Source organism: Molossus molossus, unplaced genomic scaffold, assembly GCF_014108415.1.
Source record: "Molossus molossus isolate mMolMol1 unplaced genomic scaffold, mMolMol1.p scaffold_m16_p_21, whole genome shotgun sequence".
Taxonomy (NCBI): Eukaryota; Metazoa; Chordata; class Mammalia; order Chiroptera; family Molossidae; genus Molossus; species Molossus molossus.
This window is the reverse complement of record NW_023425357.1, coordinates 16,112,209-16,124,736: the sequence shown is the minus strand read 5'-3', so window position 1 is coordinate 16,124,736 and position 12,528 is coordinate 16,112,209. Positions and strand designations below refer to the sequence as shown.

Here is a 12,528-nt window from a genome sequence, read left to right as displayed (position 1 = left end):
GTCTGGTTAGAACCCTACCTGATCTCCGGACCGCATGCCGATGCTCTAACCGCTGAGCCAAACCAGCCAGGGTTAGAACCCTACCTGATCTCGAAGCCTGGGGCCCTGAGGGAAAGTGGCTGGCTGTGTACAGACCGAAGGTGCTGAGCCATGAGGCTTCAGGCATGCTGGGTTTTGTTGGGGAAGAAAAATAATGTTCCCTTTTTCCTTTTAAGTTATTGGCTGAGATACCCTCAATGTAATAAGAGGTTAACAGAAGAAAGACAAGTTCAGTAACATGTACACCTCCTGTATATAAGGGAAACTGAGTAACTCCCAGAAATGATCCCAGCTATCATCTTAAATACCTTCTTCAGCTTAAAGACAAAAGATACTGGGAGGCAAGGGGGAAGCACAGGAAATGGGTAGAGTTTTATATATATATATATTCTTATCCGAGGACATTTTTGCATTTATCTTAAGATAGAGCAGGAGGGAGAGAGGGAAGAAGAAAGAGAAACATCGATGTGAGAGAGACACATCAAGTGGCTGGCACCCACATGACCCCAATCGGGCCCGGGACAAACTGCAACCGAGGTACGTGCCCTTAGCAGGAACCGAACCCAGGACTCTCTGGTCTGCAGGCCAAAGCTCTAACCACTGATCCAAACCAGCCAGGGCTTTTGTTTTTGTTTTTGATCCTCATCCAAGGATATTTTTCCATTGATTTTTAGATAGAATGGAAGGGAGGGAGGAAGGGAGAGAGAGAGAGAGAGAGAAATATCCATGTGAGAGAGACGCATCCCTTCACCTTTTTCACTTAGCCTCACAACCCGTCCCAACTTTTTCCCACTTTAATAGGTAAAAATAATTTATATTTTAAATGGTTAAATTTTTAAAAATTGATTTGAGAGAGAAACAAATTTGTTATGTATTCATTGTTTGATTCTTGTACGTTCCCTGACTGGGGTTGGAACCCGCAACCTTGGTGTACCCAGAGGATGTTCTAACCTAGTACCCAGCCAAAGCCAATAGGTGAAAAGAATTTAAATACAATTTTGTATTTCTTTGATTAAATTTCAATATGCTTATTGATCGTATTGTCCATTTTCTTTTCTTTTTTTTTTATCCTCACCCGAGGACACTTTTCCCATTTTTTGCACAGATAGAGTGGGAGGGAGAGAGAGGAAGAGAGAGAGAGAGAAATATCGATGTGAAAGGGACACATCGAGTGGCCGCCACCCGCAAGACCAACCAGGGCCTGGGACAAACTGCAACCGAGGTACATGCCCTTAGCGGGAACCGAACCCGGGTCTCTCCGGACCTCAGGCCGATGCTCTAACCGCTGAGCCAAACCGGCCAGGGCATATTGTCCATTTTCTTTACGATTGCTTGCTGACATCTTTTGCCTATATTTTTTGGTGGGTGACATTTGGTTTCTTCTTAATTTGTAAGAGCTCTTTACATAGAGGGGCATATGTTTTGTGACCTGTAAGGAAACCTTGGCTGGCAGTTCAAACCCCAGGCTGCAAGGTGACCCTTAGGCTTCTTAAACTGCAGTCTGCAGGCGCTTGTAAAGGACACGGCCAGGCAGGAGTACAGCCCCAAGAGTGAGAGGCCTGTCCAGAGCCCACCCTGGGAAGGACGCCCACTCACCAGGTCCCAGACCGCCCGCGCCTGGCGCCGACTGGCGGCCGCAGTGCGCAGGAACGGAAGCCGCGCCGCCCTTCCCCCACCGGCTTCCGGCCGCGGCTCAGTTCTCCCGCCTCCGCCTCCGTCGCGGCTCGTGGTCGTCTCGCCATGGCTCTGTCGCGGGGGCTTCCCCGGGAGCTGGCCGAGGCCGTGGCCGGGGGCCGGGTGCTGGTGGTGGGCGCGGGCGGCATCGGCTGTGAGCTCCTCAAGAACCTTGTGCTCACCGGGTTCTCCCACATCGACCTGGTGAGGGCCAGGCGTGCGCGCGGGCTGAATGGCGGGCCGTGGTGCCGGGGCCCGGGGGTCGGGACCGGAGTTGGGGTGCGACGGCAGGCCACAAGGCTCTGGGGTCCCGGCCGGAGAGAGGGAGCTCTTCGGCGGGGACGGAGCGGGCCTCGCCGCTCTCCGAGCTCGCTCGGGACGCCGTGGAGGCCGCGGGCCCGGGTCTTCGGGGCATCCCGCGGCGGGCCGGCCTCCGCCTCCCGGCCAGCGCCGATTTGTGGCGTCTCTAGGGTGCAGAAACCGCCGCTCGTCTTCCCGCTTTAGCGCATTTCCCAGCTTTGATGGGAGGCAGGAGGTGATTCAGTTTCAAGTGTAGGTTGTGACGGTCGAAATCAGAGGTCTCCCTTAACTCAGAAGTAATGATCCAGGGCAGAGGGTGGCGGTAACAGGATCCCACGGAGCGCTTGTTCCCGAGCCGGGTGAGGTCCCGAGTTCACTCGCGTTCACGCATCTGCTCTTCACGATCGCCGTAAGGTGGCAAACGCGCTTTGCATCACATTTTGTTGTGAACAGAGGAGGGGGGAAAAGTGAGATGCAGTGGAGTCTAGCAATTTACCTTGGGTCACGAAACAAGTGGCAGGACTCCCTCGGGGCTCGTGCTTTTCGGTTCTGGGTACAACCTGCGTGACTGTCATTATTTACCGTAGATCATACACTTATTTCGTGAGATGTTGGTTAGGATCTTTTGCATTAGTTTACAGTGACTAGTTTTAAATCAAGTTATTTCTATTAAACGAAACTTTTTAGAGATTAGAGATGTTTCCTGGAATTGCATGTGAGTTTAAAGCGTTTTAAGATGTAGTGGAAACATGGAATGGAAAAAAAAAAAAGTATAGGTGGCTGACTGGGCTAATATATGAGTGATGGGAGGCGGGGACAATTTAAACATTTTTCCTTTGGCTTTTTATAGGGTTTGTCTTCCCTTTCACTTCTGTACCACAAATCCAAATATGGTTGTGCCTTTCCTGATAACTACTGATACTTAAAAGAACCATTTTGTAGTAAACAAAACGGTAAATTTGGGCATTCTTTTTGTTTGGTTTAGTTTTGTAGTAAATTCTGAAAGTACAAAGTAAAACATTGTTTAGGTGTTTGGTTATATGTTTTGATGATTTTCACCAGTTACAACCAAAACCATTAAGATGTTTCACAAATAGAATATTTGACTACTCTGCATATAAATTTATTGAAATGGGATGAACATGGCTTTAGTTATTTTTTTCTTCCCCAATATTTACTTTAAAAAAGTGCTTTTGTTGATTTCAGGAAGAGGGAGAGAGAGAAACATCATGAGAGACAAAACATCATTCTGCTGCCATCTCCACGCCCCCTACTGGGGATGGAGCCTGAAACCCAGGCTTGTGCCCTGATGGGAATCAAACCTGCAACCTCCTGATGCATGGGGCGGTCAACCAGCTGAGCTATACCAGCTGGACCCTAATATTTATATTTGAGCAGCAATTAGACAAGACTTAAAACATGACACTTTAAAAATCTTGTGTAAAAAAATTTTTTTTGCAGCTCTCAGGAAATAATTGAATAATTGTAAATGTTAGTGTAGCCCAGGCCAGTGCTCACTGGTTGAGTGTTGACCCGGGCACCAAGAGGTCACCAGTTCTATTCCTGATCAGGGCACAGGCCCATGTTGTGGGCCAAACCAAATGGGGGACATGCAGGAGGCAGCCAATCAGTGTTCTCTCTCATTGATGTTTCTGTCTCTCTCCCTCCCTTTCCTTTGCTCACTAAAATCAATAAAGAAAAAAGTATTAAAAAATAAATGTTGCCCTGGCCGGTTTGGCTCAGCGGTTAGAGCATTGGCCTGCGGTCCAGAGAGACCTGGGTTCGGTTCCCGCTAAGGGCATGTACCTCAGTTATAGTTTTTCCCCCGGCCCTGGTTGGGTCGTGCGGGTGGCAGCCACTCGATGTGTCCCTTTTGCATCGCTATTTCTCTCTCTCCCACTCTCTCTGAACAAAAAATGGAAAAAATGTCCTCGGGTGAGGATAAAAATAAAATATAAAAAAATAAATGTTATTGTGTATGTGTGAAGACTTTTGAATGAAATAAGTTAGCAAAAATTCAATAAATGTGTTAGCCAAGTATAATTTAAGGAAAAAACCGGCACAGTTAAAGCTAATATATGGATTTGAAAGACTAATTAAATTGATAGAGATGAATTATATAATGCATTTTCAGTATGGAATTTAAAATTTTTTTATTGATTGATTTTTAGAGAAAGGAAAGGAGAGGGAGAGAGAGAAAAACATCAGTTTGTTGTTTCACTTATTTATGCATTCACTGGTGGATTCTTGTATTTGCCCTGACTGGGGATTGAATCCAAAACCTTGGTGTTTTGGGGTGATGCTCTAACCACCTGAGCTACTAACATATTGGCCAAGAGGATTGAACACGCCCCCACACACACAAAAGTGTCCTTTCTAAAATTTTTGTGAAAGTTATCTCTAAAGTTAATTTTTTTAAATCTGTTTAAGAATTTTGATATTGGTCAAAAAGCATTTTCTCCACTAATGTGGCAAATATCAAAAGTTCTCGGTTACGGATACTGAAAATAGTGATATTGTTTAAACATACCAGAAAATTTGTGATTTATCTGGGTTTTATGTATTTGTAGATTGATCTGGATACTATTGATGTCAGCAACCTCAACAGGCAGTTTTTGTTTCAAAAGAAACATGTTGGAAGATCAAAGGCCCAGGTAACTTTATATTGTTCATACCGTTTCTATTTATTCATTTATATTTCTACCCTTTGATGGATCTTCTATTTATGATATCAGATTAATTTAAACTTTACTAAGAGGAAGAGTAAGGAGAAGCCATCTCTTTTTAGCTGAGTGATTGTGAATAATAAAAGGATGTGTGGAGGAAAGTACTAAAGATGCCCTCCTTTTTTTGGTCTGCAGAAGAAATGGAAGTACTCTACCAAGTCATATAAATGGTGTCCCTTATTTAAATTTCTGATAGTTTACTTAGAACGAACCTTGTGTTTCTATATTCCCTAGAGGTTGACTGCTCCTATATTTGGGTGCAAGGGAAGCTACAGCTTATGCTGTTGTCTCTTTTTATAGGAGACAGCCTCCCTTGAGGTTCTAACCACCCTGACCTTTAGTTCCTTGAATGTTCCATTTTGATTCAGGATCTTAAAACATCTTTTCCTTTGCTTTTTTCCCAGCCCTTTTGGCAAACTCCCACACTTTTCTCCATCTGGCTCCCTTCTCTAGGGGTACTCTCCAACCCTCTTAGGCCAAACCAGATTTTCTTCTCATAACAACCTCTACTTTTCTGCATATCATGTATCATAGTTTGTATTTATCTAGATGATTATTGATTAATGTCAATTTTGCTCAGCAAGTGCCTTATACAGATCCTGGTACATAGAAAATGCTCAGTAAATATTTGTTGAATAAATGAATGACACTTCTTTACTGTATTTTATATTTTTGCTGAAGCTCGTCATTCTTGTAGAATTCTATACGGGAGTGGGGCAGCCCTCCTGTTTATAAATATGTGTATATAGCTTAGTTTTAATGGAATTTTGTCACATTTTCATGTTTCTTTAGTTTTTAATATGAATACGATTATGTAAGTAGGTGAAAACAGTATTGTCTGCCATAAATATATTTCAAATACAGATAGAAATGTTGTATTAATTTAGTAAGTAATTTAGTGTTGCTTGTTTTTCCAGGTTGCCAAAGAAAGTGTACTTCAGTTTTACCCGAAAGCTAATATCATAGCCTACCATGACAGCATCATGAAGTATGCTCTAATTATTATGTTGAAAAATTGTTTGTTGTGAATTTTGAATTAAAGTTTTAAAGTGTAAGGTATTTTTATTAGCCAAGTATATGAGCTTGAAGTCGTCATGCTTTTTTAAAATGATTTTTATAGACTAATTAGAATGTGATAGTGTGTGCCTACATAAGTTGAGTAGCATTCTTGTAATAGTTTGTATATGATTTGAATGATTTAGATAAGAGATGTGGTATTTAAATATTTTCAATAAATAAGTTACTTGGAAACTTAATATAAGGATCTTATAGTCTTCTTTTAAATAAAAAGATACTCTAAACTATAAGTCCTTTTATGTGATGATTCAGATTTTTCTAAATATATTGCTCTCATTCTGATTAATTTCAGCTATGGTCTTTTTCACTTTAAAAGATCCCTTCCCAGGATAATTTGTCTTTTAGGACTGTGACTTCTGTAATATTACACTGGGAATTGTGATGGGGCAGTAGTTTTGACAGTATATAAACATGCTCTGATCTCAGTAAAGATAAATAGAGTAAATATAACATTTTGGAGGTGTTGGGGCACAGGGCCTCAATTATTCTTTACCTATAATTATGTAGCTCACAAGTAAACAGTGTTTAAAATAACGAGTTCTTATTTGAGGTCTGGAATTAGAGGAAATCTTATACTGGCTCCGGGAATTTGTGTCTCTAGCTTATTTTTTATTCTCTGATGTTTGCTCTATAAGCTTGCCTATAGCACTGTAACCCCTTACCCTGTGTTGCTTTCCCAGTGCTGCTAAAAGCGGGGACTCTAGGGACCTGAACCCTGCCTGATCCTAACCATGTGAGGTGAAGCTACAGGCCAGGCAGATCCTGGGAATGTGTTCTTTGTATGTTCCCAGGCACTTGCTGCCCAGAGAAGGCCTGGTGGGACTAGTGAATTCATGCCATCTTTCTGCTAGTTGGAGATCCTGCTCTAGTGCCCTAGGTAGTTGGCCAAAAAGGATATATAGCCACTCATAGGGATTAAGGAGAAGATATTCCTTTAAAATCCACTTACAGTGTTTAGAAAAAAGTTAGACCTATGTAAATGGTAGAGACCTCTAATTATTATCAGTTATTTTTGCACTATTGCTTTAATATGCTTTTTAGGACCTTGTATTATACTGTGAAGATCATGTGTAAGGCCACTTGTTTTGTTGACCTTTTTCTGTTTTGCTTTGTAGCCCTGACTATAATGTGGAATTTTTCCGGCAATTTATATTGGTTATGAATGCTTTAGATAACAGAGGTGAGATTATTAATTTTAAGTATTTTTCTTCCCCCATAACAAGGCTGTTTACACATTTAGGATTAATCAAAGTATTTCCTTATGAGTTAGAACTTGAAGTATGATCAGGCTTAAGTCTTCCCAAAAGATTGTAATTTTAACTAAAACTGGTTCCAGGCAGAAATTCAGCTATCATATATTCTGCTGTTCTACCAAAAGGTGTAGAAGTAAGGGAATTTAAAATACTAAAGAGGGTGACTACATAGGGTGCATGCATGGGTGTTTGATTCAGATTATCCTAGCAATTAAACACTCTCACTCCCCGCATTTCTGTGGAAATCTAAGAAATATCAATGTCCAGATCTTACCAAGACCAGTTCAGTTAGACTTATGGGACCCTATTTTTTCAAAGTTCCCCAGGTGATTCTCAAGTACATTCAGGGTTGAAAACCACTGTTTTGAGAATGAAGCAACAGGATCCCAAAGTTAATGCAGAAGCTATGGCTCTTGAATTATTTTAAGTATATCTGGTTGTTTTAAGATAACAGACTGGATTCTCTTAGATGTACACATTCTAGCCCAATTAAACTTTCTTACAATATGCTGTGGTGTTTCATATAACCTAGTGTTGTATAGCCATTCATTGTTAGTAAATCTGTGTAATGTGGAATGAAAATACTTAATATTCCTTGCCTATAATTACTTCCCACATGTAAAAGTATATGTGTCAAGTTCAGCCTGTGTGGCTCAGTGGTTGAGCGTCGACCCATGCACCAAGAGGTCACTGGTTCAATTTCTGATCAGGGCATATGCCCAGGTTGTGGGCCAAATCCCCAATGGGGGGCATGCAGGAGGTGGTCAGTTCATATTCTCTTTTATCAATGTTTCCATCTCTCTCTCTCTCTCTCTCTCTCTCTCTCTCTCTCTCTCTCTCTCTCTCTCTCTCAACTATAAAGGGAAAAAAAAAAAAACAGTTTGGGTAAATGTCATCCTAATTAAAGAGTAGCTAATTTTTTTTACCCATAAAGTCTTACTAACTAGTATTTTTCTTCCAGCTGCCCGAAACCATGTGAATAGGATGTGTCTGGCAGCTGACGTCCCTCTTATTGAGAGTGGAACTGCTGGTTATCTTGGGCAAGTAACTACTATTAAAAAGGTAAAACACTTTCAAATACTTATTTGGGACCTAAAGGAGTAGGAAGAAGGATATAAACTTTGGATTTATATGATATGAGCTAGTCAGCATCAAGGACATAAAGAATTTTGTGCCCCTATAAAATTTAGCAGACCGTAAAGGTACCCCAAAAGAGGGGAGATCTTTTTATCTCTACAACTTTGAGTCATTTAATTTGTACATTAAAATCCATAGAGTGACAGAGCATAATAAATTAGCCTTTAAAATTCTTTGTAGAGCCTGGCCGGCGTGGCTCAGTGGTTAAGTGTTGGCCCATGCACCAAGAGGTCACTGGTTCGATTCCCAGTCAGGGCACATGCCCAGGTTGTTGGCCCAGTCCCCGGGGGGGCATGCAGGAGGCAACCAGTCGATGTTCTTTCTCATAGATGTTTCTGTTTCTCCCTCTCGCTCCAAAATTAATAAAGAAAAAGTAATAATAAAGGAGATATAATTAAAATAAAAAATCCTTTCTAGACATGAGAAGTCATGCTATAGTTGATATGTGGTAAACTAAGCTTCTAAAAAGTTAACTTTTTGTGTAAAAAAGTCTGAATTTGTAGATCTGAAGAGCATGTTGAAAAATATTTTTGGAGCAAATATCTTTGTACTCATAACCCAATTTTATAAAATCTCAGCACTGATTCATTTGCTGTTCACATCTTTTTTCTTTTAATTCTTTCAAGAACCTAAACATAAGTACATTTAAAGAATGATTTTACAGATTTTGAAGCAAAAAGGAATTACACTCTACTTGAAATTTGCTGTTTTTATTCATTATTTGGCAGTTTACCCATCTTGAAAATTCTGGTTTTTCTTTGTTTTAACTGTCACAATCAGCCAATGAAGAAGATTTATATTGGTTTGATAATACCTAGTATTTCCCATGTATCTAGGCAGCTCTTGAAATTAATTTCTTTTAGTTCACTTAATTTTTAGGAGAATATAAAGTAAGGCTGTGAATAATATTTAAATAACTAAGTCTCACAACTTTGAGAGAAGTGGTTGGAAAGCTGTTTATTTGTTTAAAATATGTTTCTATTGATTTTTTTAGAGAGAGGAAAGGAAAGAGAGAGAAACATCTATGTGATAGAGAAATATCAGTCAGCTACCTCTTGCACGACCCCCTACTGGGGATCTAGCTGCAACCCAGGCATGTTACCTGACTGGGAATTGAACCGGGACCTCTCAGTTCATGGGACGACGCTCAATCCACTGAGCCACACCAGCTGGGCAAGCTGTTTGTCTTTCTAGTAGTTTTTCTTTCTGTGAGGTATGATCAAGGTACATTTCTCGTATTTGATAGAAGGTTCGGTAATTTTTATTTGGCTGTTGTAAGTGGTGTTCACTGGTCCAGGAGTCAGAGGAGTCCTGGCTTAGCCTTCGCTGTGACTATAGTTGATCCAATTAGCTTTTATGTTATAGTTTCTTCTCTGTAAAGTAAGGATTTTGTAGTCACTAATATGTTAAAATTTCCTTGACAGTATACACCCCATTTGGAATGGAGATGGATGAATGAAATGTTTATGATAATATTATCTTATTGAGAAACCACTCTCATGGGGTAAATATTTTTCTCATATTCTGACTTTACAGGGTGTGACTGAGTGTTATGAATGTCATCCCAAACCAACTCAGAGAACTTTTCCTGGCTGTACAATTCGTAACACACCTTCAGAACCTATTCATTGCATCGTTTGGGCAAAGTATTTGTTCAAGTAAGAATATATATATATATATGTATATTTCTGGCCATATTTTTAGTACTGATGATAGAAATGGGGTCATTTTTTATTTAAAATCTTGGAGAGATTGTACTTACAGTGAGTGTTATTTTAAATATGGGGAAGTGATGCTTTAGTAGCCTCCTTGTGGTTCTTGGATTAAATTAAATTCAGCCAACATTTAGTGCATGTTTGTTGTATGCAGTGAAGAACTTGGTGTGATATTGGAGACAGGCATATAACTGAATATGAATCTATGTAACTGAATATGAATCTATGTTATTTGGGGATATAAAAACATTTTTAAATAACTCATTGATTAAAAAAGAAATGGAAGTTAAAAATATTTTGTAATGATGCATAAACAACAGACACAGACAATAGTATAGTGAAAGGGGGGTGGGGGTGGGAACAGGGAGGAGAGTGTCAAAAGGGGGAAGGAGGGACATCTGTAATTAATAAATTATTAAAAATACTTTGCAATAATAGTGAAATACTACATGTGAAATTTGTAGGATGCTTTGAATGTGGTAGTTGGAAGAAAAGTTAAAGGCTTACATACACGGAAAAAGGTGATCATTAGTGAGGTAAAGATCCAGCTTATGTTAGAAAAGAACCACAGAATAGACTCAGTAAAATTAGAAGGAAATATATAATTGAGATAAGAGCAAAAAGAGAAAAATGGGCAAGTTTGATCATGAAAATGAGAGGAGAGAGAAAGAACTAAATGGGGAATGTAATTTCAGCATGGAGTAGAGAAGATAAGCAAAGACCATGTCCATACATTTAAAATTGTAACGTGCAGGATACATTTATAGTCAAACCTTGGTACTCCAATGTCTCCCATTTTGAATAATTAGCTTCTCAACCTGACAACCCTTTCATGCTGATACCTGTATAATCAGGCACCAACTCTCAGGCAACAAACAAAGGAGAGAATGCATGAGTATGAGTCAGTTTACCCTTAAAACTCATGTTAACATCTCAGGAAATTGTGCTTTGAATATTTTCATATATTTTTGCTTTTGTTGCTGCTTATTGTTACTAAATTTTCATTTTTTACTGTACATTTCATTTCCTTTGTGTTAAATTTTTGTTTACATCTCATGTTCTTTTTGTTTTAAAAGTGTTTATAGATTAAACAGTACATTAGATATGTACTGTGTATAAGAAAGGTTAAACAGTGGTGGGGGGCAGGAGTGGGGAGGAGGGAGTCAATGGGGGGAAAAAGCAGGGCCACCTATAATACTTGGAACAATAATGATAAAAAAGAAATGTTAAATGGATTCATTTGGGGGTCTGGCACAGATTAATTCAATTTACATTATTTTGAATGGGAAAAAAATAATTTGATTTTCCAACAGCCTCTGGAATGAATTAAAGTTGAGAACTAAGATTCTACTGTATTTTTTTTTTTTTTAAGCCTTACAAAACTGACTCAAATAGAAAGCCCAAATTTCCTTAGGGAAATTTAATCAATCATTTAAATTCTTCAAATGCACCAGATCTCTGAATTTACAGGTGATTTCCACTAAATTTGCAAGGGTTATATCATTCTAAACTTGTAAACTCTTCCAGAAAAATTTTTAAAAAAATTAAATACTTAGCCCTGGCCAATTTTGCTCAGCCGTTAGAACATCGGCCTGCAGTCCAGAGAGACCCGGGTTCGGTTCCCGATAAGGGCACGTACCTCGGTTACAGTTTGTCCCCGGCCCTGGTTGGGTCCTGCGGGTGGCAGCCACTCGATGTGTCCCTTTCACGTTGATGTTTCTCTCTCTCTCTCCCCCCCCCTCCCACTCTATCTGAACAAAATATTGAAAAATGTCCTCGGGTTAGGGTAAAAAAAAAAAAATTAAATACTTAGTTTATTTTATGGTGCTATTATATCTTTGATAGCAATACCAATTAAGGCCTTTATGGGATACAAGGAAAATTACAAGACATTCTCATTCATAAATGTGGATGCAAAAACCTTATACAAAATATTAACATATAAGTCTAGACTTGCAAGTTGTATTTATTCTAGTAATGCAATGTGAAATAATAATGAACCAATATGATACATTATTTATTAACTAAAACCCATAGTTCATTTAAGTTTTCTTAGTTTTTACCCAGTGTCCCTTTTCTTTTCCAGGAAACCACATTAGGCCTGCCTTGGCTGTGACAGTTTCTCAGACTTTCCTTGTTTTTGATGACCTTGATGGTTTTTTTAAATTACTTAATTAATTTGCCCTGGCTAATGTGGCTCAGTTGGTTGAGCATCGTCACATATACCAGAAGTTTACCAGTTTGATTCATGGTCAGAGAACATGCCCAGATTTTGGGTTCGATTCCCAGTAGAGGGTGAGCAGGAGGGAGCAATCAATTGACGTCTTTCTCATTAATGTCTCTCTTCCTCTCTCTCTCAAATCAATTGAAAAAATTATTTTCTGAGAATAAAATGACGAAATATATTTTACACCATTAGTTTGGCAACCATTAAGTCTGGAAAGGAAGTGAATCAATAGGAATTCTTACCTTGCCATTGTTGGAGTGCAAATTGTTACAACGACTTTGGGAAACAAATGGTATTTTCTTATAAAATGTATTAGGAGCTTTGAGATAATAGCTTTTGGGTTTTGTTTTAATTTTAACTACAAAGAGTCCTTTAAGATA

The 12,528-nt window shown here is 39.4% G+C and overlaps 1 protein-coding gene across 3 annotated transcripts in view; it reads left to right on the top strand.

Moving 5' to 3' along the window:
* Nucleotides 1-1,715: 1,715 nt before the first annotated feature.
* UBA2 (ubiquitin like modifier activating enzyme 2) overlaps nucleotides 1,716-12,528 on the top strand; it is a 36,194-nt gene continuing 25,381 nt past the window's right edge. The window contains exons 1-6 of one of the 3 annotated variants that reach the window (XM_036274598.1): nucleotides 1,716-1,917; nucleotides 4,584-4,667; nucleotides 5,657-5,727; nucleotides 6,932-6,996; nucleotides 8,031-8,131; nucleotides 9,743-9,864. In XM_036274598.1, coding sequence (XP_036130491.1) covers nucleotides 1,780-1,917; nucleotides 4,584-4,667; nucleotides 5,657-5,727; nucleotides 6,932-6,996; nucleotides 8,031-8,131; nucleotides 9,743-9,864 — 581 coding nt within the window. In that variant the 5' untranslated portion in view covers nucleotides 1,716-1,779. Of the gene's footprint in view, nucleotides 1,918-2,875; nucleotides 2,967-4,583; nucleotides 4,668-5,656; nucleotides 5,728-6,931; nucleotides 6,997-8,030; nucleotides 8,132-9,742; nucleotides 9,865-12,528 lie in introns of those variants that run through there. The other 2 variants (XM_036274600.1, XM_036274599.1) reach the window with 2 other exon arrangements.